The sequence below is a fragment of the Lontra canadensis genome, unplaced genomic scaffold, assembly GCF_010015895.1.
Source record: "Lontra canadensis isolate GAN:19392208 unplaced genomic scaffold, GSC_riverotter_1.0 scaffold11, whole genome shotgun sequence".
In the NCBI taxonomy this organism is placed as follows: Eukaryota; Metazoa; Chordata; class Mammalia; order Carnivora; family Mustelidae; genus Lontra; species Lontra canadensis.
This window is the reverse complement of record NW_022631005.1, coordinates 24,125,677-24,151,721: the sequence shown is the minus strand read 5'-3', so window position 1 is coordinate 24,151,721 and position 26,045 is coordinate 24,125,677. Positions and strand designations below refer to the sequence as shown.

Here is a 26,045-nt window from a genome sequence, read left to right as displayed (position 1 = left end):
AGAACTAGGCCTGGTGCTTTGCTTTAAAAAGTCCCCTTTCTGCTTATACTGTCTCCCAAAGGAAAAATTTTTGAAACTACTACAAAACGGGGTGTGGGGTTTTTTTTGATGTATTATAAATATTTGCATTTTTAAAGTGAGAGTGGTATTTAAAAAGCTGACTCTTTTGCTTTTCTTTTTCTTTTTTTTCTAACCTATTCTATTTCTGCCTTTGTAAAAGACAAATTTGATGGTTATTGAAAATAGAACATTTAAGAAATTTAAGAGAGCTACTTATTGCCCGGTCCCTTAAAGTGTCTTCACGTCTTTTGAAGGAGATCACTTGGTCTTGGAACTCAGTTTTGTAATTCATTTACTTAAGGGATAATCTAGGACTAGCAAACCAGTTTATACCAACTATATAAAACTAAAACCCACTAAAGTGGTGAAGTAGAATGGCAATTTGTAGTTTAGTAGTATGGGATATCTCACTCATCTCAGTGACCTGAATATTCTTATTCCTATTCTGGGTGGCTTCCTGTCATTCCTGTGCCTCAGATAAGCCATTAGAAGGTGCTTAGTGATCAAGATCAGGGTGAGGGGTACTGCATGGCCCAAGGGGGCATGTATCCCAATTAGAACCTAAAAATCCTTCTACCTTATAGTGAAACTTTCTGTTCTCCTAGTAGCAGCATGTTTACAAACCATGTCTTGATCTGTGTTATTTCCACAGCTTAGCTGAGACTCATAATGCATCCCAATCGTAATTTACATCAGGAAGTTCTATTTTTACATTTTGTCTTATAGTCCAGAATCACCTTTTGTGACATCCTCTCTTTACATCCCTTTCTTTTTCCTTTTATTGAACCACAATGAGTTACTGCCACTAAGAAGCCATAAAACTTAATGAATTTTTAGTAATTGGAGAATTGTCAGCCTGATTTAAAGAAACATTTCTAACTTTTTATTACAGAAATTCTTCAATGTACATAAACATAAAGTGCACTGAACCCCCATGTACCCGTAACTTCTACTGTTATTAACTAATGACCCATCTGTTTTCCTCTAAAGCTCTACCTCATCCTCTTCCCATATGATTTTTAAATAAATTCAGATATTGTGGCATTTCATTCATGAGTATTTCTGTATAGAAATCCCTAAAAAAAAATTTTAACCCACAAAACTATAACCCTTTTGCATGTTAAAAATTGTAGTAGTTAACTTCTTAGTTGGCATTTTTATTTACAGCTGCCCTACAAATATTGCTTATGTTTTTACACATTTGTCTTTTTAAGTGTCCTGTAGTCTGGATTTTTTTTTAAGATTTTATTGATCTATTTATTTATTTATTTGTCAAAGAGAGAGACACACACACACAGGAGCGGGAGGAGCAGTAGGCAGAGGGAGAAGTAGGCTCCCTGTTTAGCAAGGAGCCCCATGTCAGATTCAATCCCAGGACCCTGGGATCATGACCTGAGCCAAAGTCAGATGCTTAACAACTGAGCCACCTAGGCACCCCTAAAATCTTTTTTTTTAAAGGTGGTTAAACATTATTCTCTGAGTCTCGTTGTCAAACTGCATATTCTCTTTTCTAAAATATAGCTAAGTGAGAGCCAAATAAATTACTTTTCCATTTCGTAAAGTTATTTTTCTTCTTTTCTGAATAATTATTTGAATAATAAAAAAGTCATATTTAGAGTAATTTGTGAAGGACTAAGAGCAATGAAATTAGGAGTGGTGTTTCCTGATTTAAAAAAGAATCCGTATTATTGTCATAAACATAAGGAGATTTTTATCCAAAAAGTAATTGTTTATAACTCATAGAGAACAGTGGTAGATTTTATTTTTACTCCTAACCACTTTAAAAAATAATTTCATTTAAATCAATTTGTAGGATTGTTCATTCAGAGTCTTCACAGTCATCTCCATCTCACTGTGCTGTTTTTGTGTTTGTCTCATGTTTTCCCCTCTAGCTCATCAGTGGGTTACTTGCCACATCCAGGATCAGAACAAGTACAGTTTCCTCGAACTACTTCACCATGCAATTCCCAGCAGCTTCAAAGCCACCAGTGTGCAGGTATGAATATAACTGGAAAATAGGTAATGGTTTGTCCATTTGAGAAATTGAGTTCCTTAGGCATGTCTAGAACACGGTTTTCAGCTTCTTATGTGCTGAGATATACCCAAGGTATTTAGGGTACCTTGCAAATTCAGAGCTAACAGTTCCCATCCGCTCCTTCCTTTTCAACTGCTGTAACTCCCACACTGCTATCCTGTTTCTCTTCTCAGATTCTCCTTCTTTCCCCACCTCATAAGCATTGATGTTCTCTGGGATCATCTCCTTATTTTTCATGCTCTTCCTAGCAGATGCATCTACCTTCTACACTTCAACAACTGTTTTTTGCCAGTGCCTCTCAAATCTTCTTTTGGCTGAGATGAGGCCGAATAGCTAACTGCCGTCTGGGCATCCCTACCTGGTATTGTCAGAGGCACTTTAGATTTAATGCTCCTCCCTCTACCCGCATCCCTCACCTCACCCTCTCTCTAGGGACCAAAAACTTTGCAGAGTCATAATCACCTCTCTGCGGGTCTCTTCTTTCACATTCGTGCTGCCACCATTCCTTCAGATCTCATGCCTTCCTTCTTTCCCCACTGCCGCCATTACTGGTCACTCTTTTCACATCTTATTTGCAGCAGTCTCCTGAGTATTGTGCTCATTCCACGTTTCCCCCACACCCAGCTTTCCTCCTTCCCAACACACACACACATACATACTGTTCAAAGGATACTTTCCTGAAACAAAAGTCTCTTTAATGTCATTTCTCTGAATCTAGAGTGCGCATGGATTCTCCGTGTAAACTCCCTAGCAAGTAAGCCTCCTAATTATGCTTACATGTTCATGTCAAACAGAACTGTGTTTGACAAAGTACCATGCTTTTTCATGCCAAAGATACTTTTGTACCTCTTCCTCTGCCCGGAATGCCCATCCACTGTTATTTGCCAAAATCCTGCTCATCCTTAAGGTCTGACTCAAAAATCACCTCTTCTACAGAGGCTTCCATAGTACTTAAAATAGAGTTGGTTGCTTCTTTTTTTGGTTTCCATGCTATCTTAAATAATCCTTTATCATGATGCCATATTTTATTATAATGATTTCTTGACATATGTAAATCTCTGAGAAACAAAGAAACAGTAAAAGATTATGAAATAAATGACTAATAGTGTACATTCAGCACGGGCTTCTATCATTGAGGTGTCCCTGAGCAGTCAGCCCTCTGTGGTTTACCTAGCCAGTCAGGCTGGATCTCTTTCTAGGGAACTGGAAACTACCATTTTGGTTACTGCAGTACAAACTATGGCCCTCAAGGCATAAAAATCCTACCTTACCTGGCAGACAGCATACATGCCTAATACTAGTGGTGCTGTAGACTAGTACACGAGAGAAATAAGTCAGATAAGGAGTCAGATATAATAGTCTCCTTACCTCTGTCATATAATTAACAAGTGTTTGTGCATGCATATGATCATAAAACTTTTTAAAGTTAGCCAAGGAGGTCTTTGCTGCCTTTTTCAGATGAGAACATGTAATAAAAGAGGTTAAATGATTTTCCCAGAGTTACAAGACATTTCAGAGTATTAAAATTGTGCTTTCTGATTCCCACATCCCAAACTTTTTCTTCTTTGTGTATTTAATGCCAGTTTTTAAATTAATTTATTTTTTAAACTAATCGCTTTTATAGATAACTATGGACCTGTTGTTTTTAGAATGAGATGTTTAGGCCTACAGAGTCCCATTTTAATGCCTTTTCAAACACACACTTGTAGCATAAAGCTCTAGGGCTTAAATCTGGCTCGCATATATGATAGTAAAGTTTTGTTCAGAAGTGTAAAATTACTGCCATTTTCTTAGTATTTAAAGATCTACCAGTTAGTTGGTAAAGTATACTGATAACGTTGTCCCAACTCTGCTTTCCAGCTGTGCCGCCTCCGCCTCCTGGTGGAGGGATGGTGATGATGCAGCTCAATGTACCAAACAATCCACAATCTCGTGCCCACTCACCCCCACAGTGGAAACAAAACAAATATTACTGTGATCACCAGAGAGGGCAGAAGTGTGTGGAATTTAGCAATATAGACAATATTGTTCAGGTAAGATGCTTCTTTTGTTTATTACAATTTTAACACTTTCAACATTTTAGTCACATATGATGGATCTTAGTAAAGATGTTTGAACATTCTCTGTATCCACACTATTTCTTTCAGTATGTAAATATTATCTTTCAACTTTTGCATATTCAAAATATTTTTAATAAAAAATATCAGAAGATGTACTAGATCTATAATGTGATAAAGAAAATTAAGTAGTTTTCCTACATTTCCCATATGAACTATTAGTGCAACCAGAAGGCTAATGCAAGAACACTCTTTTTTTTTTTTTTTTTTTAAGATTTTATTTATTTATTTGACAGACAGAGATCACAAGTAGGCAGAGAGGCAGGCAGAGAGAGAGAGGAAGGGAAGCAGGCTTCCTGCTGAGCAGAGAGCCCGATGCGGGGCTCGATCCCAGGACCCTGAGATCATGACCTGAGCCGAAGGCAGAGACTTAACCCACTGAGCCACCCAGGCGCCCCAAGAACATCTTTATTGTAGAAGAAATACAGTTAATAAATATAAAAGTAATGGTGGAATTTAAAAATTACCATTTTGGAATCTCACTAAAATAATGGATCAAAGAAATCATCAGCACATGTCAGGAACATTAGAAAAAGTTTTATGGGAGAATTTAAAATGGATAAGTTAGGCAGACAACACTTGAAGCAACTGATCAATTATAAGATCACTAAAAGTGGGTCAACCCAATATTATTTGCCTCCTAATGTAGTGTAGAAGGAAGTACATAGCATCACCTATAATGTACTCATAAAAAACACAGAGCCTGGGGCGCCTGGGTGGCTCAGTGGGTTAAATCCTCTGCCTTCTGCTCAGGTCATGATCTCAGGGTCCTGGGATCGAGCCCCACATCGGGCTCTCTGCTCGGCAGGGAGCCTGCTTCCCTTTCTCTCTCTCTGCCTGCCTCTCTGCCTGCTTGTGATCTCTCTCAAATAAATAAATAAAATCTTAAAAAAAAAAAAAACAAAAAAAACAAACAAAAAAAAAAAAACACAGAGCCTGAATCTAACCAAGTCCCTAAATCTAGCTATTAATTACAGAAAATACGGGGGTGGGGGCAGATGGGGAGAAGAACTTATACCATGGAATATTTTATTGGACAAATTGACCTCATTTCTCTAAAAAAAAAAAAAACAAAAACCAGCATTTTGAAATGAAGGCTGAGGCACCTGCACCCCAATGTTTATAGCAGCAATGTCCACAATAGCCAAACTATGGTAAGAGCCCAAATGTCCATCTGGGTAAATGCATAAGGAAGATGTGGTATATATATATATATATATATATATATACAGTGGAATACAATGCCGCCATCAAAAAATGCAATCTTGCCATTTGCAACGACATGGATGGAACTAGAGGGTATTATGCTAAGAGAAATAGATCAGAGAAAGACAGTTATCATATGATCTTACTGATATGCAGAATTTAAGAAACAAGGCAGAGGATCATATGGGAAGAGAGGCAAAAATGAAACAAGACCAAACCATGTATAAGAAACTCTTACCTCAGGAAACAAACTGAGGGTTGCCGGAAGGGAGGGGGGAAGAGGGATAAGGTGGTTGGGTGATGAATATTGGGGAGTGTGTATGTTATGGTGAACACTGTGTTGTGTAAGACTGATGAATTACAGACCTGTACCCCTGAAACAAATAATACATTATATATTAGTAATTTTTAAAAATCTCATAAAAAAAAATGAATGCTGAGTCTTTCATAGATTAAAATATACTCAGGAATTATAATCAGATACAACCTGTGGATCTTCCTTTGATATTGAACACTCAAAAGACATTTTTCGGCATAGAGGGGATATTTAAATATGTTAATTTTGTTAGTATGAGAATCTTTTTTTTTTTTTTTTCTTTCTAGAAGATAATTCCTGGGGCACCTGGGTGGCTAAGTAGGCTAGACATCTGACTCTTGATCTTAGCTCAGGTCTTGTTCTCAGGGTCATATTTCAAGCCCCGCACTAGGCTCTACACTGGGTGTGGAGCCTACTTTAAAAAAAAGTTTCATGAGATAAAAATATTTTTTAAATATTTGTATATTAAACTATTTGCAAATGAAATGCTATAATACCTGAGATTTGCTAAAAACTCTTTAGGGGGAACAAAGCAGGGGAAAACACAATCAAACCTGCGTAATGGGTTCATGGAAGTTCATTATGTTCATGTACATTGGGTGTAGGGATTACTGAGAAAAACTAAAATAAAATCCTGAAAGAAAATACTAATAAATAAATATTTTTAAAGATGAACTGAATAAAATCCACATGACAAAATTATAGCAGAATAAAAAGGGCAAAGATCATTTATAGGCTACCTCACAAACCAAATGGCCAATGGCCATTAATCAGATGAAAATATAAAAATATTTTTATCTATATTGGGAAAACTGAAGAAGACTAAAATTTGCATTGTTGGCAGAGATGTCCAATTACAGACCCTCCTGTACATTCTTGGTGGTACTGCAAATTGATAGAACTCTTCTTGGAGGCAGTTTAGTGACATTTTTGAAAATGTAGAATGCACATAGCAGTTCAACACCAAAACCACAAACAATCCAATTAAAAATTGGGCAGAAGACTTCAGTAGACCCTTTTCCAAAGAAGACCTACAGATGGTCAACAGATACATGAAAGATGTTCAGTATCACTCATCAGGGAAATGCAAATCAGAAACACAATGAGATACCACCTTACACCTGTCAGAATGGCTACAATCAAAAAGACAAGAAATAGCAAGTATTGGCGAGGATGTGGAGGAAAAGGTAGTGTGCTGGTGGTGGGAATGCAAACTGGTGCAGCCACTGAGGAAAACAGTATGGACTTTCCTCAAAAAATTAAAAATAGAAATACCATGAAATTTAATAATTCTACTGGGTATTTACCCAAAGAAAATGGGAACACTAATTCAAAAAAATTTAAGTAGCCTTAAGTTTATTTCAACATTGTTTACAGTAGCTAAGATATGGAAGCAACCTAAGCGTACATTGACATACTAATGGATAAGGAAGATATGATATATAAACAATGGAATATTACTCAACCATAAAAAAGAAAGCTTGCCATTTGCAACAATGTGGATGGACCTAGAGAGTATTATACTAAGTGAAGTAAGACTGAGAAAGACAAATACCATATGATTTCACTCATATGTGCAATCTAAAAAACAAAACAAATGCATAAACATTAAAACAAAATAAATAGAATAAAAAAAAAAAAAGCAGAATCAGGCCTGTAAAATACATAGAACAAACTGATGGTTGCCAGAGGGATGGGAGATGGGAAGGTGGAGAGGTGAATATAGTCAGTGAGGGGGAGTGGGAGATACAGGAGATACATGCACGCGGAATGGGGATGAAGCATTCAGCATAAGGACGGTAGTCAGTGATAATTGTGATAGTACTGTATGATGACAGATGGTAGCCATATTTGTGGTGAGTATAGAGTAATGTATACAGAAGTTGAATCACTATGTTGTACATCTGAATCTAGTGTAACGGTCAGCTGTACTCAAATTTAAAAGAAAAAATTTATGTAGAAGGTACATAAGCCTTTGATCCACAAATTTACTTTTAGAACTTTGTTCTAAAAAGTAATTTTAGAATTACTAAAGTGATTAAATAAATTACTATACCATTTAGGAAAATACCTTAAGTGTATATACTAAAAAGAATGAGATACACCTACTACCCAAATGGTATTTCTTTTTTTTTTTTTTTTTTTTTATTTTTTTTTTTTTTAAAAATATATTTTTTTTTCCCCAGGGGTACAGGTCTGTGAATCGCCAGGTTTACACACTTCACAGCACTCACCATAGCACATACCCTCCCCAATGTCCATAACCCCACCCCACCCCAACCCCCCTCCCCCCATCAACCCTCAGTTTGTTTTGTGAGATTAAGAGTCACTTATGGTTTGTCTCCCTCCCAATCCTATCTTGTTTCATTTACTCTTCTAAATATCATTCTCCACTTAAAGCAACCAGGACTCCTTAGTGAAATGACTATTGCCAGGATTCATTCAGGGAAAAATACAAGGTGATTTTGGAACATGTTGCTGTGCCAGAAAGTAATAAAATACTTAAAGGGTGATGGAGATGTGTCAAGAGACTCAGTACCAGGCTTGAATACTTTGGAAATAAAATAAGAAATGAATGATCACCCTTAAAATAAAATAGAATCCATGAGTCCATCCTGATATAAATGAATGAATGGGGAAAGAGTGAAGCTCTTCTTTACAATAAAATATGAACTGTAAATAATAGAAAGAATGATAGAATTAGAAAATCACCATCTGCAAACCACCAGGCAAGAATCATCACTGGACGAGAGAGGATTCTAGGAAAATGGCAGAGTAGAAGCATCAGGAGTCTCTCTCTCCACCTGGAAATAATTGCGCTGGCAGAATTTGTCTGATATAACGGTTTTGGAGCACTACAATCTATTGAAGGCTTGCAACTGCCAGGGAAAAGCTTGGGTGATAAATTGTAATTAAATTCAGTCAGATTCGGCTTTTAGCCCAGTAACAGGTGCCTATCCTTACCTTCACCCCATGACAGGCAACTGTGCACATTGTTACTAGAGCAGCCTACAAAAGCCAGGGTGGGCAAAAAAGGACCCTGTCCTCCAAATACAAAGGCTTTGTGTTCTCATAATGGCTCTCAGCTTCTGATCACAGAGCTGTAGACAAAGGGGCAATACCATTGTTGTTGCACCTCCCCACATTGTTGCACATCTCTCCCCTGACACTTCTAGGGGACTTAAAGGACCAGAGTCCTGTTTTCCCTCCCTTTATTGTTCTCTTTGAGTCCATTTTGGGAGCCACACAGTAAGGGCTGGACATTCAAAAGCAAATCAATATATAGGGCACTTGCCCAGGAAAAGGCATAGGCCAAACCCTGAAAAGACCTCAAGGTTATACCTTAGGCCAATCTTTGGCACAGAGACAGCCTGCAACAGTCAATAAACAAAAACCATAACATCAACAAAAAAGAACAAACCCTGGGAAGGGGGGAGAATCTGATTTCCACTTACCACATGGTTAGATCCAAATGTCCAATTTTCAACAGAGAGGCAAGGCATGCAAAGAAACAGGACAGGAAGGACGCCTGAGCGGCTTAGTTGGTTAAGCGGCTGCCTTCGGCTCAGGTCATGATCCCAGCGTCCTGGGATCAAGTCCCACATCGGGCTCCTTGCTCAGCAGGGAGCCTGCTTCTCCCTCTGCCTCTGCCTGCCACTCTGTCTGCCTGTGCTCACTCTCTCTGTCAAAAAAAAAAAAAAAAAAAGAAAGAAAAGGGACAGGATGGCCCATTCAAGGGAAGAAAAAGTAAGTCAACATAGAATTGTCCCTGAAAAAGATCTGATGACAGATCTCCTGGACAAAGACCTTAAAATTGCTATCTTCAGACTGCTCAAAGAACTACAGGATGATACAGGGAAAGATAAGAAAATAATGTATGAACAAAATGGAAATAGCAAAAAAGTGATAGAAAACCTAAAAAGAGGCCAGAATGAAATTCTGGAGCTAAAAATAGAATAACTGCAATGAAAAGTTCACTGGAGGAATTTAGCAGCAGATGCAGGCAGGCTGAAGAGAGAGAATCAGAGAACTTGAAGACAGGACAGTGGAAATGAACCAAGTCTGAGGAACAGACAGAAAAAAGAATGAATAAAATTGAACAGAGCCCAAGGGACCTGTAGGACACTATCAAAATGACCCAACACATTGGCGGTTGTCCCAAAAGGAGAAAATATTTGCAGAAACAATGGTTGAAAACTTACCAAATTTGATAAATAGCATGAATATAAACGTGAAGTAGCTTGACATACTCCAAGTTAGAACTCCCAAAATACCCACACTAAAACACAATATAATCAGTCTCAAAAAATAAAGACAGAATACTAAAAGCAGCAGGAAAGAAACAACTTGACACATAGAAAAGATCCTCAGGAAAGATTATCAGCAAATTTCTCATCAGAAACTAGAGGCCAAAGGCAGCAGGCCAGTATATTCAAAGTGTTAAAAGAAAAAAATGCTAACCAAGAATCCTGGATTTGACAAAACTGCCCTTCAAGAGTGAGATAGAAATTAAAATCCCCAGATAAAAGCCGAGACCTTTGTGCAAGAAATTCTCGAAGAGGTCCTGCAGAGTGAAGTAGAACAATAGACAGTAAGACAAAGCTATATGTAGAAATAAGGTTCTCAATTATTAAGTTAAACACATGAGCAATTATAAAAGCTAGTTGTATTGTACCAATGGTCCATAACTGTACTTTCTGCTTTCTACATAATTTAATAAGAGACTAATACCCTTAAAGGAATTATTAGTTTATGTTCCTGGGCACACAGTGTATAAAGATGTAATTTTATGACATCAGCAACCAAAAGAGATGGGGACGAGCCATAAAGGAGCAGAGTTTTTGTATGTTATTGAAGTTAGGCTGGTATAAATTCAAATTAGGGTGTTAAAACTTTAGGATGTTAGGTGTAATATCCAAGCCAAACCATCCCCCACCTCAAAAAAAAAAAAAAAAACGTGGGAACATACACAAAAGGAAATGAGAAAGGAATTTAAATATCTTACTACAAAAAATGGGATAAACACAAAAGACTAATGCAGGAAGTGAAGGGTGGGGAGGAAGTTAAAAGGCATATAGAAAACAGTGAAGTGACAAAGGTAAGTCCCTCTTTATCAGTGGTTATTTTAACTGTAAAGACAGAGATTGGCAGAATGGATTAAAAACACCTGATCTAATTATATGCTATCTGTGAAACTCACTTTAGGTCCAAAGACACAAATGAATTGCAAATGAAGGGATGCAAAAAGATAATTCACGAAAATAGTAACCGAAAGAGAATAGGGGTTGTTATTGCTAATATCAAACAAAGTAAGACTCTAGATCCAAAAAATTTTCAAGATAGAAAAGTTCGGGGGCACCTGGATGGCTTAGTGTGTTAAAGCCTCTGCCTTCAGCTCAGGTCATGATCCTAGGTCCTGGGATCGAGCCCCACATCAGGCTCTCTGCTCAGCGGAGACCCTGCTTCCCCCTCACTCACTGCCTGCCTCTCTACCTACTTGTGATCTCTGTCAAATAAAAAATTAAAAATCTTAGGAAAAAAAAAAGATACAAAAGTTCAATACAGCAAGAAGGTGTAATAGTTATAAGAACAAACCGTCATGTAACAGTTGGAAACTTTAATGCCCTACTCTCAATAAGGGATACAACAACGAGGCAAGAGTTAAGGAAATGGAGAGCTTAAACAAAACAAACCAAATAGATGCAGCAGAGGTATAGAGAACACTCTCCCTGACAAGAACAACACGTACATCCTTCCTGTGTACCTGGGACATTTTCTTGGATAGACCATCTGTATGTTAGGCCACAAGTTAAATCTCAGTAGATTTTAAAAGGTACACATCAGCCAGCATTGTAACTGGCAGTCCTACCTAGAGCAGTTAGGCAAGAAAAAGAAATAAAAGGCATCCAAGTTGGAAAGGAAGAAGTAATATTCTCTGTTTACAGGTAATATGATCTCCCACTAAGACACTTATAATGAGAAAAGAAAAAATAGTTAACAACAAAGAAACCTTGCAGACACCACCTTAACCAAATGATGGAAGTAAATGTCACCAGGACTGTGTTGACACATGGATGTCAAGTTCCCTCTCGTGATGCATTGAGAAGCACACATATCCCTTCTCTAGTAGTCCTCACTCAAATGTACTTTGTCAATTTGGGCATGAGGAAGCAGCCAGCAAACCAAAGGGACATTCTGCAAAATAACTCATCTTCAAAATGACCTTCAAAAAAGTCAAAGTCAAGAGAGAAAAAAAAGCCTAAGTCTCTGTTACCAATTTAAAAGAAAAAGGATACCTGAGTGATTCAGTCAGTTAAGCATCGAACTCTTGATTTGAGCTCAGGTCTTGATCTCTGGATTGTGAGTTCAAGCCCCATGCTACTTTAAAAAGAAAAAAAGATGAAAGAGACATGACAACTAAATGCACCATTTGATTCTGGACTAGAAGCGGAGATTTTTTTTCTTTTTGTTGTAAAGTATGTTAGTGGGACAATTGGTGAAATTTGAATAAACTCTATAGATTACATAATATTGCTGTATTGTTAATTGCCTGATTTTGATAATTGTTTTTCTTCAAGGACTTTTCTTAGAAACATCTTTATTTCAGAGTGTTCTCGAACACTATTACATAGAGAGTAGAATCACTTTTATATAGATTTTGATCAGCCTATGCTAGTTAATTATATAGAAAATGTCCTTGTTTTTAGGAAAAAGACATTAAGTTATTTTGGGATGGGGTATTGTAACCAACTCATTCTCAAATATTTTGGAAAAAAAAATAACAGTGTATACAGAGAGAGAGATAAAGATTTAAAAATATGCAGAGAGACATATAAAAATATAGGAAAATCACATTTGGGAAATCTGAGTTCTTTGTACTATTTTTGGTAATTTCTTTAGGGATGCATTATTTAAAAACAAAATATTAAATAAACTATTAACATGACCAAAAAAATAAGATAAATGTATATTTTTTTTGGTCATGGAAAAGTATCTACAATATTAATGTCCAGGTACAAATTCAGCAAGATTCAAAAGTTGGATGTATAGTCAGTCTACTTCCATTTTTGTAAAGCGTAGATGTGTGGCTGCATATGCTTAGAAAGTCTGTTCCAGTGTTTATCTTTGGGAGCTGAAAATTATAAATTTCTGTGTTTACATTTTTTAATGATAAATACATATTTGTAATCTGAAAAAAATAAGAAGAAATTTGTTCAAAAGTTAATCTGCAAAGAACATCACTAAAATGCTAACCTGTTTTTTTGTTGTGGTTACAGCACAGCCCTCAACTCAGTAGTCCCATTATTTCACCAGCTCAGTCGCCAGCACCAGCTCAGCTGACCACCCTGAAAACTGTCCGTCCCTCTGGACCACCCCTTTCCATCATACCTCAGTTTTCTAGACCTTTTGTTCCAGGGCAAGGTAAGTGCACGAAACTAGTCACAGCCTCAGAGGATTGAAGGGTATCCCCTCCCCTGGGTGTTGAGTGGAACTGTTGAATCATTGTATTGTACACCTGAAACTCTTAACAACACTATATGTTAACTACACTGAAGTTAAATTTTTTTTTTAAATTGAAGATAAAAGACATCTCTTCCCAATCACTTTGTGATTTCCCTTGGTACTACTTTCACTTGTCCACAGGACTGCATTTTCACCTCCACCCAGGCATATGCGTTTATTACCATATACTCTCCTAACCTTAATGTTTCATCACTAATTAATAATTACTATCTTAGTAACTACTTCCACTCAATAATTACTTATGTAATAGAGTTCAAATGACCATAACTACTATCCTTAGACTCCATTTCTCTATAGTAGTAATATGCAATGCTATAAATTTGGGTTTTTTTTCTAATTTCTGTATCAGAGTAGTATATATTAAAAGGTTATTCAAAAGTGTATTCAACAGTTATTGTGTCCTCATTGTGCCCCTGATATACAAAGATGAATAAGGAGAAGTCCTTACCTGACCTCAGTCTAGTTGGAGGAACAGCAAATGGATGATTCTAAAATAATATAGAAAACATTAATTTTAATTTCTGGAATTTATCCTAAGGATAATGCACAGAATGATCTATCCACAGAAGAGTTTGGTCTGTAGCAGAAAAATGCAAAACAACCTAAATGTCCATCAGTAAGGATTAGATTTGGTATATCTGTATAAGGAATACTATACAGTTATCCACAAATCATGTTTTAAAGAATTGTTAGAAGAAATATCCACAGTACAGTGAGTGATTTTAAAAAACAGGATACAGGGACGCCTGGGTGGCTCAGTTGGTTAAGCGGCTGCCTTCGGCTCAGGTCATGATCCCAGCGTCCTGGGATCGAGTCCCACATCAGGCTCCTTGCTCGGCAGGGAGCCTGCTTCTCCCTCTGCTTCTGCCTGCCTCTCTGTCTGCCTGTGCTCGCTCACTCTCTCTCCCTCTGTCTCTGACAAAAAAAAAAAAACAAAAAAACAGGATACATAAAGAGGAGTTGGGAGATACGAACTTGCAGTTATGGAATGAATAAGTCAAAGGGATACTACTGAGCATACGAGAATATACTCAGTAGTATTATAATGGCATTGTATGGTGACAGATGGTAGCTGCACTTGTGGTGAGCACAGCATAGCATATAAGTTGTAGAGTCACTATGTTGTATACCTGAAACTAATGTAACATTGTGTGTCAACTATACTTCAATGTAAAAAAGCAGCACTTGGTTGGCTTAGACTGTAGAGCATGTGACTCTTGATCTTAGGATCATGAGTTTGAGCCCCATGTGGGGCATAGAGATTACTTAATTTAAATTTTCTTTTTAATTAAAAATAAAAGTTATCTGGGCATTTCAAAAAAGAAGATCTATAAATGCCCAGTAAGCCTTTGAACAGGTGCTCAACATCATTCATTGTTGATTAGAGAAAGGAATATTAAAATCTGAATGAAATATCACTTCACCCCCACTAGAATGGCTGTAATCAAAAAGATTAACACAACTGAATATAGGTGAAGTAACAGAGCAACTAAAATTCTTGCCCATTGGTGTAGAGGTGTAAAATTTTAAAACCACTTTGGAAAAAGATTTGAGTTTCTTCAAAGTTAATCACTTACCCTGCAGTGCAGCAATTCCACTCCTAGGTATTTACCTAAGAAAAATGAAAATATGTCTATGCACATTTGTACAACATATGTAAAAACCTTATTATAATTGCCCAAACTGGACACGACCCCATGTCCACCAACCAAAGACTATTAAACAGATTGTAAGGCGTCCTTAAAATGAAATACTTATCAACAGTTTGAATGAACAAAGAACACCTGCAGCAACATCGGTGAAGTTCAGAGTCATGTTAAGCAAAAAACAAGTCAGACACAAAAAGAAAATCTAATATGCGATTCTAATTAAATGAAATCCAGTAATAGGCAAACTAAGCTATGATGTTAGAAATCAGGTAGTGATGTGGATGGAATATGGAATTGACTGGTAAGGAGTTTGAGGGAACTTTTTTTCGGGGGATGGAAACATTCATTGTCTTTTTGGGGTTGTGATTACATGGACTTCTATAATTGTTAGAATTCATCAGACCCAACACTAAAGATGTGCATTTTATTTTACATAAATTATGTCTCAATTTTTTAAAGACTTATAGGGCCACCTGGGTGGCTCAGTTGGTTAAGCATCTGCCTTTAGCTCAGGTCATGATTTCAGGGAGATCATGCTTCTCCCTCTCCCTCTGTTCCTCCCCACCCCTGATCACGCACTCTTTCTCAAGTAAGTAAAATCTTAAAAAAAAAAAAAAAAAGAAAGAAAGAAAGACTTGTAAAATATACATATGTACATGTGTGCAAGCACACATACGTAGAACAAAGACTGAAAAAACACACGCCAAAATGTTAAAGTGATGGAATTACCAGAGAGGTTTTTATTTTCTCCTTTGTAATTCTGTTTCCAAATTTTCTACAAAGCCACATACTTTAATAATCTAGAAAAATAGAACATGTTATAAATAATAAATTTAAATAGTATATGGCAATATAGTAATACCGGATACATGGTCTAGTACGAATGCCCCAAGAGGAGCACAGCATGGCCGATAGGGAGGAGTCTTTCATTATTGCTGTCTACAGCTCAGCTCCATATTTCAAAAGTATACTGCTCCATGGATCTAAACATAATTTTGACTCTTTTGCACTGTTTTGTATGCATCTTCATGCTTCTCTGATCTCAACATCAAGCCACTATGGCATATCTGCCCTTCAGATAGTGCTTGGGAAGGAGCAAGTGTGTCATGGGTGTGTCCTGCCAGGGAGCTACCCTAGCACCTTTACACTGTCCATCTGAAAAGAGCTCCATAGAATAGAGAGAAGTCTATACCTTCCTTTTCTCTGTTAGGAAGCTTATAGGAGAAGGGATGTATGATTCCCTGAAGTGCTTTTCTAGCACCTATGCATAATCCCCTTCCAAATACAGAATGTAATGAATTGGGAAACTTACAGTTAAAATAAAATGAGAAATTTTTTTTTAAGATTTATTTATTTTAGAGAGAGAGTACACATGTGAGAGTGGAGGGTGCGGGTGGTATGGAGGGAGAGAGAATCCTCAAGCAGACTCCCTGCTGAGCGTGGAGCCCCATGTAAGGCTCCATCTCTGGCTGAGGTCATGACCAAATCAAGAGTCAGACACTTAACCGACTGAGCCACCCAGGTACCCCTAAAATGAGAATATTAACAAATGAAAACATTATCTAGGACAAGGTTTTTGCGATCCATTTATTAATCCCTTTAAAGAGTGTTTAAGACTAGACCCAAGACATAAAGTGTAAATATACCCATTGGTTAAGACTATAAAAATCTTTGTAATGGGTACCTGGCTGGCTCAGCTGAAAGAGCTTAACTCTCGATCTCAGAATCATGAGTTCAAGCCCCACAATAGGTGTAGAGATTATTTTTGTTTTTAAGATTTTATTTATTTATTTGACAGATCACAAGTAGGCAAAAATACAGGCAGAGAGACAGGGGTAAGCAGGCTCCCTGCCAAGCAGAGAGCCCTACGCGGGGCTCGATCCCAGGACCCCAGGATCATGACCTGAGCTGAAGGCAGAGGCTTTAACCTACTGAGCCATCCAGGTGTCCCTAGAGATTATTATTATTATTATTATTATTATTTTTAAATTCAGAACTTTTGTTCTCTCTCTCTTTTTTTTTTTTTGAGAGGGAGATAGAGGTGATGAGGAGTGACAGAGGGAGAGGGAGAAAGAATTTTTCCCTCCAATGGCATTATCTTTGTTTTATTTAACTTTTTTATTTAAATTCAATTAATTAACATATAATGTATCACTGGTTTCAGAGGTACAGGCCTGTGATTTGTCAGTCTTATATAATATCCAGTGCTCATTACATCACATGCCCTCCTTAATGTCTGTCACCCAGATATCCCATCCCTCCACTACGCCCCCCAACAACCCTCAGTTTCTTTCCTGTGATTAAGAATGTCTTATGGTTAGTCTCCCTCTTTCATTTCGTCTTGATTTATTTTTTCCTCTCTTGAGGGAAAGAGAATCTTAAGCAGGCTCCACACATAGTGTGGAGCCCAACACAGAGCTTGATATTACAACCCTGAGATCAAAACCTGAGCTGAAATCAAGAGTCATATGTTTAACCAACTGAGCCACCCAGGCACCCCAAAATAAATGAACTTTACAAGAAGTGTTTGTAATGAGTGTATACAAATGTGTAAGTGCATAAATTTGTAGTAATTAATAGCTACCTTGGGAAGGAGCTGGCTCATTTAGTAGAACATGCAACTCTTGATGTCGGGGTTGTGGGTTTGAGCCCCACATTGGGTGTAGAGATTACTGAAAAAAAAATGTCTTTTTTAAAAAGCAGTATGACTTTGGGTAGATAGAGATAGAGATAATGTCTTTCCAGGGTTTTTTCCTTCTTCTGAAATGTAAGTTATATCAATTTTTTTAAAAGATTTTATTTATTTATTGACAGAGAGAGATCACAAGTAGGCCGAGAGGCAGTCAGAGAGAAAGGAGGAAGCAGGCTCCCTGCTGAGCAGAGAGCCCAATGCGGGCCTCCATCCCAGGACCCTGAGATCATGACCTGAGCCGAAGGCAGAGGCTTAACCCACTGAGCCACCCAGGCACCCAGTTATATCAATTTTTAAGCATCATAGAAAATGTGGATTTTAGCATTTCAAGTGGGTGGAATGGGTATTAGACTTATTTTGGAGGATTTTGTATCAAATGTTAAGGTAAATTAGGGACGTTTCTCTCCATCCTATCCACTTTCCACCCAGTTCCCACCACTTACCTTCCTCTATAGCCACTGTTATTAGTCTTTATTCCTCTCAGAAGTTTACCCCAGCTTTTTAAAGGGAAAATGGAAACTTTTCATCCTTTTTAAAAATATGTCAGTACCTACACTTTTTTTATTCTACCAAATGTGTTAGCCCTAGTCATCTGAACTATTTTGGACAATTTAGAAAACTTTGGGATGTACTTTTATAACTGAGCAGAGAACAACGTAGAAATGTTTTGTTATTGACTTTCAGGAGATGCCAGATATCCGTTACTTGGCCAGCCTCTGCAGTACAACCCTCCTGCTGTTCTGCACGGACACATTCCAGCTCAACAGGTGTGAAAGCTAGCTGTCCGCCGACCTAGGCTTGGTTGGCGGAACAGCATACTTGGGTGGTGGAGAGTGTAGGCGGCCCTGGGCCCACCTATTGCCAGTGCACAAGGGAGACCCATGTGCCTCAGCCAGCTGAGTTTTCAGTGTCGTCTGGCTGCATCATCTGGGTCTGGCCCGGCTGAGAGCAGACAAGGGAGAAGGTGGTGTGCTGTTTGCATGAGCAGTCACGCACTCGTGCACTCCAAAAAGGGCTGTGGACGGTGGCTGGGGCGTCAGGGCACCCTTGCTTAGAAAGACGACAAGTGACTGGTCATAGTGAGGGACAGAAATGCCATTGCCACAGGGGCCTGTGTTTGGATTTTTTCTGCTGAAGTACAAAATCCAGACTGAGTATGTTTAGGTGTTAAGTGTTTAAACATTACAGTTACATTTTTCAGCACTATGAATTTTATTTCTCATCTGATTGTGGGTTTTCAGGGTCAGTCTGGCAACAGGCATGGAAACCGAGGAAGGAAACAAGCTAAAAAAGCTGCATCCACTGACCTTGGTGCCGGAGAAGCAGGTGTGTCCCTGAAAGGCAACTGGATGTGTGGTTCTACAAACTGTTGACCAGTTCAACAGTCTTTAAACAGAAAGGGGCTTTCTGCTTCCTAAAGTCCTGCCCTATATGTTACAGGAAATGGTGCTGTCTGTTATGTAGGGCTCTTAAAATACATTATTTTAATTGTCTTATTTCAGATTTCAGAGTGCAGTTAGGTGCAGGAGGATTTAGGAAGGATGAAGGGACCAAAAGGAAAAGTTATGTGTGAAAGGAACAGGTAGAATGACACTCTTTGCCTCTGTGTCTTTGGAGAAAGGAAGTAGTCCTTCCACCCACGCAGAGACAGTCTGATGGACGGATAACTGCCTTTCTGTGGCAGAGGGCTTTCAGAGGGCACTCCACAGCTTTGGGGGTTACGGCAAGTGCTGTTTTGTTCAGGAAACAGCCCAAGAACACACACCTAACTTAGAAAATCCACTATACAATGCTGTGTTTTCTATGTACAGCTATCAGCCAGGACTGAGATGGGTAATTTAATACTATTAGCTCTACACCCCCTGCCTTAGGGCTAAGTAGGAGTGATTTAAAAGATGGCCATAATTATAGTTTTGTGGGGTTTGAAGGGTTTCACAAAATCCCATTCATTTCTTATGTGATATCTGGGTCTTCGGTACTTTTTGCCCACCATCTTAGTTACAGGGATTATTAATTCTACACCTTTTCCATTCTAGTTGGGAAGGTCTTGGAAATTACTGAACTACCAGATGGAATAACTCGCATGGAAGCTGAGAAGCTTTTTGGGGAACTCTTTAAAATTGGCGCCAAGATCCGGTGGCTCCGGGACCCTCAATCCCAGCCCCAGCTGCGTCGTCACCCCCTCTGCTGTGGCAGTGGGGACAACACTGTCAACCCTGAACGCTCTAAACCCAGTGACTTGGCCTCCACATACACCGTCTTAGCCACATTCCCCTCCATTTCAGCTGCACAGAATGCATTGAAGAAACAAATTAACTCGGTTAACAAGTTTAAGCTGAGAACGAGCAAGAAGCACTATGACTTTCACATTCTGGAAAGGGCAAGTTCTCAGTAACAGAGCCACCTTGGACCCTTGGCCTTTATGATACCCCTGTCCTCACCCATCTTTAATTGGCTTGGTATTTGGAGCTTCTGTTAACATGATAGAGACTCCTAGGACGTGTGGTCATGGCGTTATAGCTTTTGAAGACAGGCCAGTGATCCAGCAAAGGGGGAGAATTACACATTTCACCCCAAGTGACTGTAGGAATCCACATCGGAATGATACAGAGTTAGCAGCTTTTTCTGAGGAAATGCTGTTCAAATGCCTCCTAACTTTTATAGTTATTTTGTTTTATATTTCTGAATTCTTGTATCAGATCCAAAGCTCTATTGTACAGCAAATTATTCTTCAAAATGATTACAACCAGTTGCAACCTGTATTTCTTTTTTGCAGCCAGCACAGTGTGACCCAACATAGAATCTGGGGGGAAAAGAATGCAGGAGTGGAATAACCAAGTCAAAACCATGTACTGTCTTTTTTTGGGGGGCTGGAGGGTGCCTAAGGAGAGCCCACAAATAGAAGATTACTCTTCCCCTGTATCTCTAAACACAGAAAAAATTTTCAGAAAATACAGAGCTCCCTCGTAGGGTCCTTTGCTTATTCATTTAGGTAGTATGAACATTGAGTGTAAAGTAAATTATGTTCGTAACACTTCTTAATCAAACCACTTAGATTCAAAGGGGAATAGGAATCATTTTAGGCAGAAAAATACTTCCACTTTTTTTTTTTTTAAGTGTCCCTCTGATAACTAAATGCCACTTATTTGCATTACCCTCCTTGTGGATTTTTTGTCACCTAAGGAAATGCATTTGATGAGTGCTGGAAACTTCTTAAGTGGTTTAAGATTTGTTTTCATTGTTTGCAGCGGATCACTGGACATCAAAGATTCATTGCACTTATGAACAAGGAACCTTTTTTTCAATTTCTGTGTAATTTGCAAGGCTGTACAATGTGTGCTGATGCAAGCCTTTTTCAGTTCAAGAGAATAAATGTTTACAAATATAGACCCACTTTGTCTTTTGTAAATTAAAAACACCTTTTTTTTTTTTTTTTTAAGATTTTATTTACTTATTTGACAGAGAGCTATCACAAGTAGGCAGAGAGGCAGGCAGAGAGAGAGGGGGAAGCAGGCTCCCTGCTGAGCAGAGAGTCCGACTCGGGGCTCAATCCCAGGACCCTGAGACCATGACCTGAGCCGAAGGCAGAGGCTTAACCCACTGAGCTACCCAGGCGCCCCAAAAACACCTTTTTAAATGAGTATCAGTATTGAAGACTTAACCAATCTTGGAGATTTCGATTTTAAATTTATAAAACATGGTAGACAGTAAACCCATTCATTTTTCAAAAGTTCTCCAAAGCATCACTTTATTGGTGGGAGTGATTCCTGTCATTTTGTTCTATCATAAGGTTAATACCAATCAATTAAAGACAGTTTTGAGTATGAATATACTTACAGTCAGACAACTGAAAATAGAACATTTCTTTGTTTGGATAAAGAATCCGTGATTTTAGCTGATATATTAAGCACCCCATTGTCCAGTTTAGCTCAACTGCTTTATAGAAAGCTTTTTCCATTTGCTAGCTGAGCACAGTCAGGCTGCTTGTGACACCCAAAAAGTAGGAGTGTCTGCCATCTGCAACTTGCCTGGAGCCTGGTTTGCTTCCAGCCCAGACTACAGGCTGACTTTGTGACTTAAGAGCAGCAGGTATTCCCAGACTCTGGCACAGATGTTCACTCACTCCAAAGCTTTTGCGAAGCCCCACTTGGTCTCAGGGAATCCCAGGCCTCCTCGTGAGCTGGTACATCCTGATGTTGGATACTTTACTCCTGGGAGAAATTGGAGCTGCCTTTGAACCATGTCAGATTAAGGAGCCATGCACAGAGGAAGTAAGAATGAGCACTTTGAAAGTGCCTCACTGCCAAGACCAGTTGAATTTTTATTATTTTTGACTGGAGAGAGTCAAAGGAGAGGATACGTAGGGCCATCACTGCAGCAAGAATTTATTACTTAGTCATACATGGGGGATGGAGACCAAAAACCACCACCTTCTAGTTTATTTCAGTTCTCTGAATATTTGACTCCTGCAATAGGATTCCTGGTAAACTGAAGTGGTTTGGGTTTTGTTGTTGTTGTTATTTTTTAACATACATGTATTTTTGTTTCAGGGGTACAGGTCTGAGATTCATCATTAAGTGTTTTTTTAATTGATATATAATTGACATGCAACATTAGATTAGTTTCAGGTGTACAACATGATTTGATATTTGTACGTATTGCAAAATGATCACCACAATATCTAGGTAACATCTATCACCTCGTGTAGTTATCAGTTTTGTGTGTGTGATGAGAACTTTTTTTGAGAGGGAGAGAGCCTGCACAGGCAGCGGGGATGGAGGGGGGCGGCCAGAGGGAGAAGGAGAATCTTAATAAGCAGGCTTCACGCCCAGAACAGAACCTGTCGCAGGGCTCAATCTCACAACCATGAGATCATGACCTGAGCCCAGATCAAGAGCCACTTAACTGAGTGCCCCTTATGTGGGATGGGAACTTTTAAAACATATTCTCTTAGCAACTTTCAAATATACAATACAGTACTATTAACTATACTGACCATGCTATACATTAAAGCCTGTTTTTTTTTTTTTAAACCCTTGGTTTAACCCTGCCCAGAGGAAATGGGTCAGAAACCAGAGCAAAGCTATTGTGAAGTCAGTTCTTAGCCACCCCGCCACCACCCCTGCAGTTCCCTGACAATCACATGGGAATATTGGCAAACCCCCATTATTATAAAAATATGCACACCTTCCGTAGACTATATTCCCCTGTTCTTTTGGATCCTCTAGAATCTGATTTCACCTACAGAAAAATGATGGGAGGAAGAAGCACACGCAGGAAGCTTTTAAGATGTGATTTGGCCCAGACTTTAAATCTTCCTAAAGATAGCTTCAAATGTCCCACAGCCTTTGCTGTGGATGTTCCCAGAGCACTGACTGTATTTCAGGACAGATAGTACTTTTGCCAATAAAACAGGCCGTTCTTGCCTTTGCCAATAATAGCGCCAGCAGCCTCTTCTTTTGGAATGATAGAGGTCACTTTACAAATTTTGGTCTACTTCTTCTACTTTATGTATTAGAAAGCTGAGGATGTAGCTTAATGTTTTGAGCCCTTGATCCATGAAGAACATGAATATATTGGGTATGTGTTTGTGAGTCTAGAGCACGAAGTGTGTTTGCGATGGTGCCAACAGTAATTAATCATCAGCTTGTCATCTGAGCTAACAAAATAGGTGTTCTGAACCCTCACCCAAGCTAGCCATTGTTCTGATCCACGGGAGGAGCCCGCAGCCTGGGAATAGTAGGCAAACACTGGTCTCAGTAGAACCTACATTGCCAGTACATCCACAGCTACCTCAGACAGCTGCAGAAGCTGGGTTCTCCACATGTCATCAGCAACAGAAAAAATGCAAGTGTAAGACTTTAACAGAGGCCAGCCACGGGGCCTTTGCGAAGGCAGCCAGTTCCCCTATGCCAGTATACTACCTGCGTACATAATGAAATACGGTAGGTCTAGTCCTCAAAAGCAGAAAGCACAAACTCCATCTCCTACTAGGGTCCTGTATGGTGGCAGCACCAAAGTGCTCTATACATGCTGGAGTGATTCAAATCTAGCCCCATGTTGCTTGGAATTCTAGAAGACTTATGAGTTGATGCTAAAAGAAAACCAGAGGCTCACTTGAAAACATGCAGCCTAGATGTAGCCCTTTACCAGTCTAGAAACAGGGAGGTATGGTAGCCCTTTAATTTACCCCATGCCTACATATGGTTAGGCTACATATTACATTTCAGTTATTTTCCCCTTTCGTGTCTATATTTGGTATCATTTTGGTGTGATTTCACCAGCATAAGAATATTGGAAATGTATAATGAAAAGACAGTAGGAACTTCTGTAAGAATAGAAGTTGGTTCTTAGCAAAGGGAGGTGAAAGTATTGAAATAGATAAATCATTAGCTACATGATCTCCCTAATACCCCTTGAAAAATCCCAGACTGTTTCAGTTATCCCTTGCTGTTTAACAAACCACCCAGAATTGAGTGCTTTAAAGCAACAATCCTATGGGTCAGGAATTTGGGTGGACCTCAAAAAGGATGGCTCAGCTCCTCTCTACTTGAAATTAGCTGTCCTCAGCTCAAGATGGGCTGGACCGGAAGTTCCATTCACGTCTGTGGTACAGGGGCTGACTCCCCACTATGATGACATGCTCTCTCTCTCCTTGAGGAAGCTGTGCCCATGTGGCTTCTCCAACAGCAGAGCCTGGACTTGTGGTCACCACGCTGTACATTCGATGACCTTTATCCATGGCCCCCCACCCCAGGATGCCTGGTTTCTGTAAGGGGTTTTAAGTGAGATCATAGAGTATTTGTCTTTCTCTGACTCGTTTTATTTAGCATAATACCCTCAAAGTTCATCCATGTTTTGAAAATGGCAGGATTTCCTTCCTTCCTTTTTTTTTTTTTTTTTTTAATGGTTGTATAATTAAAGGCCTCTTAAAACCTAGTCTTGGAGTCCCAGAATGTCATTTCTTTTGCATTCTACTACTAAAAGTCTTGGAGCCAGCCCACAGCAGAGACATGTAGGGTGAAAGAGTGGCAGCAACCATCTTTGGAAACAATTTACCACAAACACAAATAGACCAAAAAAGTCTCATTGACTCTGCCTCCCAACCCAATTCTGAAGCTGATCTCTCTCCATCTCCATTACCCCCACCCAATCCAAGCTATCAACATCTAGTGTTTGAACCACTGGAAAGGCCTCCCTACCTGGTCTCCCAGCTTTCTCTCTTGCTCCCATGTCCTCACATCGCCAGAATGACCTAAATGATAATTCCCCTGCCAAAAAACCTCAATGGCTTTCTATTACCAAATAGCAAATATTTATCTTGGCTTACAGAACTCTACGTGATCTAGCCCTAACGAGTCTCTGATCTTATACCACCCAGTGTATCTGTACTTGCTGTTCCCTCTACCTGGAATGCTTTTCCCATGAACTCTGCCAAGCCTACTCCTTTATCTCTCATATAAGGGTCCCCAGCAGAGAGCTCTTTACTAGCCACCCAATCACCTTATATGTGTATCATTTTATATCAATTTTTTGCATGTCATTTATCACTATTAGGTCTTTTCTTTGTTTTCTGTCTACGACTAGAGTAAAATTCCATGAAATCAGAGATCTTGCCTATCTTGCTTGTGGCTATATTCCCAAGCACCTGTTAGTTGTTCAACAAATATTTAATGACAAAGAGGATCAGAAGAATCCTAACTTCCAGCTGTGGTCACTTTGCTGGTCTTGAGCTCTCCTACTAAGTGATGTCCAGAGATGGCTGGGAGCTGGAATGGAAGGATGACTCACATGCTGTGCTCTGGATCTCTTGGCACTTAGTTTGATTCCTTAATGACCGGGACCACGGCAATGCTGCTTGGTCACAAGAGGAAATGGAATAAAGGGTACATATAAATCCTCTGGGTAATCTTTTAGAATACAAACCTTCATTCAGTAGGTCTGGGATAGGGTTTAAGAACCCCACATTTCGGGGCACCTGGGTAGCTCCATCTTAAGCATCTGCCCTGGGCTCAGGTCATGATCCCATTGTCCTGGGATAGAGCCCTGCCTCCCTGCTCAGCAGGGAGCCTGCTTCTCTCTCTCCCACTCCTCCTGCTTGTGTTCCCTCTCTCACTGTGTCTCTCTCTGTCAAATAAATAAATTAAATCTTAAAAAAAAAAAAAAAAAAAAGAATCCCATGTTTCTACCAAACTTCCAAGTCAATGATGCTGCTGGTACTCAGACCACACCTGGAGTAGCAAAGCACTAAGGCATCCCTATTTTTGGAGAGGTCACTCTAAGCACAGGGCTAAACTAGGACTTGCCTGGATGTCCTGAGAGGAAGAGGCTATTATTATTCCAGGTGTTGAGAAGACTTCTATGAGTAGTTGAAAATCACAGAGCTCTAACACATCATTAGTGTCCTTAACCCCACATGTAAACAGAACAAGCATCTTCAACTAAT

At 39.1% G+C, this 26,045-nt stretch overlaps 1 protein-coding gene across 10 annotated transcripts in view; it reads left to right on the top strand.

Annotated features, from left to right (window-relative positions):
* R3HDM1 (R3H domain containing 1) overlaps positions 1 to 20,988 on the top strand; it is a 209,860-nt gene extending 188,872 nt beyond the window's left edge. For all 10 annotated transcript variants that reach the window (XM_032856157.1, XM_032856158.1, XM_032856160.1 and 7 more), the window contains 6 exons: positions 1,953 to 2,056; positions 3,956 to 4,128; positions 13,012 to 13,156; positions 18,284 to 18,366; positions 18,841 to 18,925; positions 19,636 to 20,988. In XM_032856157.1, coding sequence (XP_032712048.1) covers positions 1,953 to 2,056; positions 3,956 to 4,128; positions 13,012 to 13,156; positions 18,284 to 18,366; positions 18,841 to 18,925; positions 19,636 to 19,994 — 949 coding nt within the window. In that variant the 3' untranslated portion in view covers positions 19,995 to 20,988. The remainder of the gene's footprint in view (positions 1 to 1,952; positions 2,057 to 3,955; positions 4,129 to 13,011; positions 13,157 to 18,283; positions 18,367 to 18,840; positions 18,926 to 19,635) is intronic.
* The last annotated feature ends 5,057 nt before the right edge of the window (positions 20,989 to 26,045 follow it).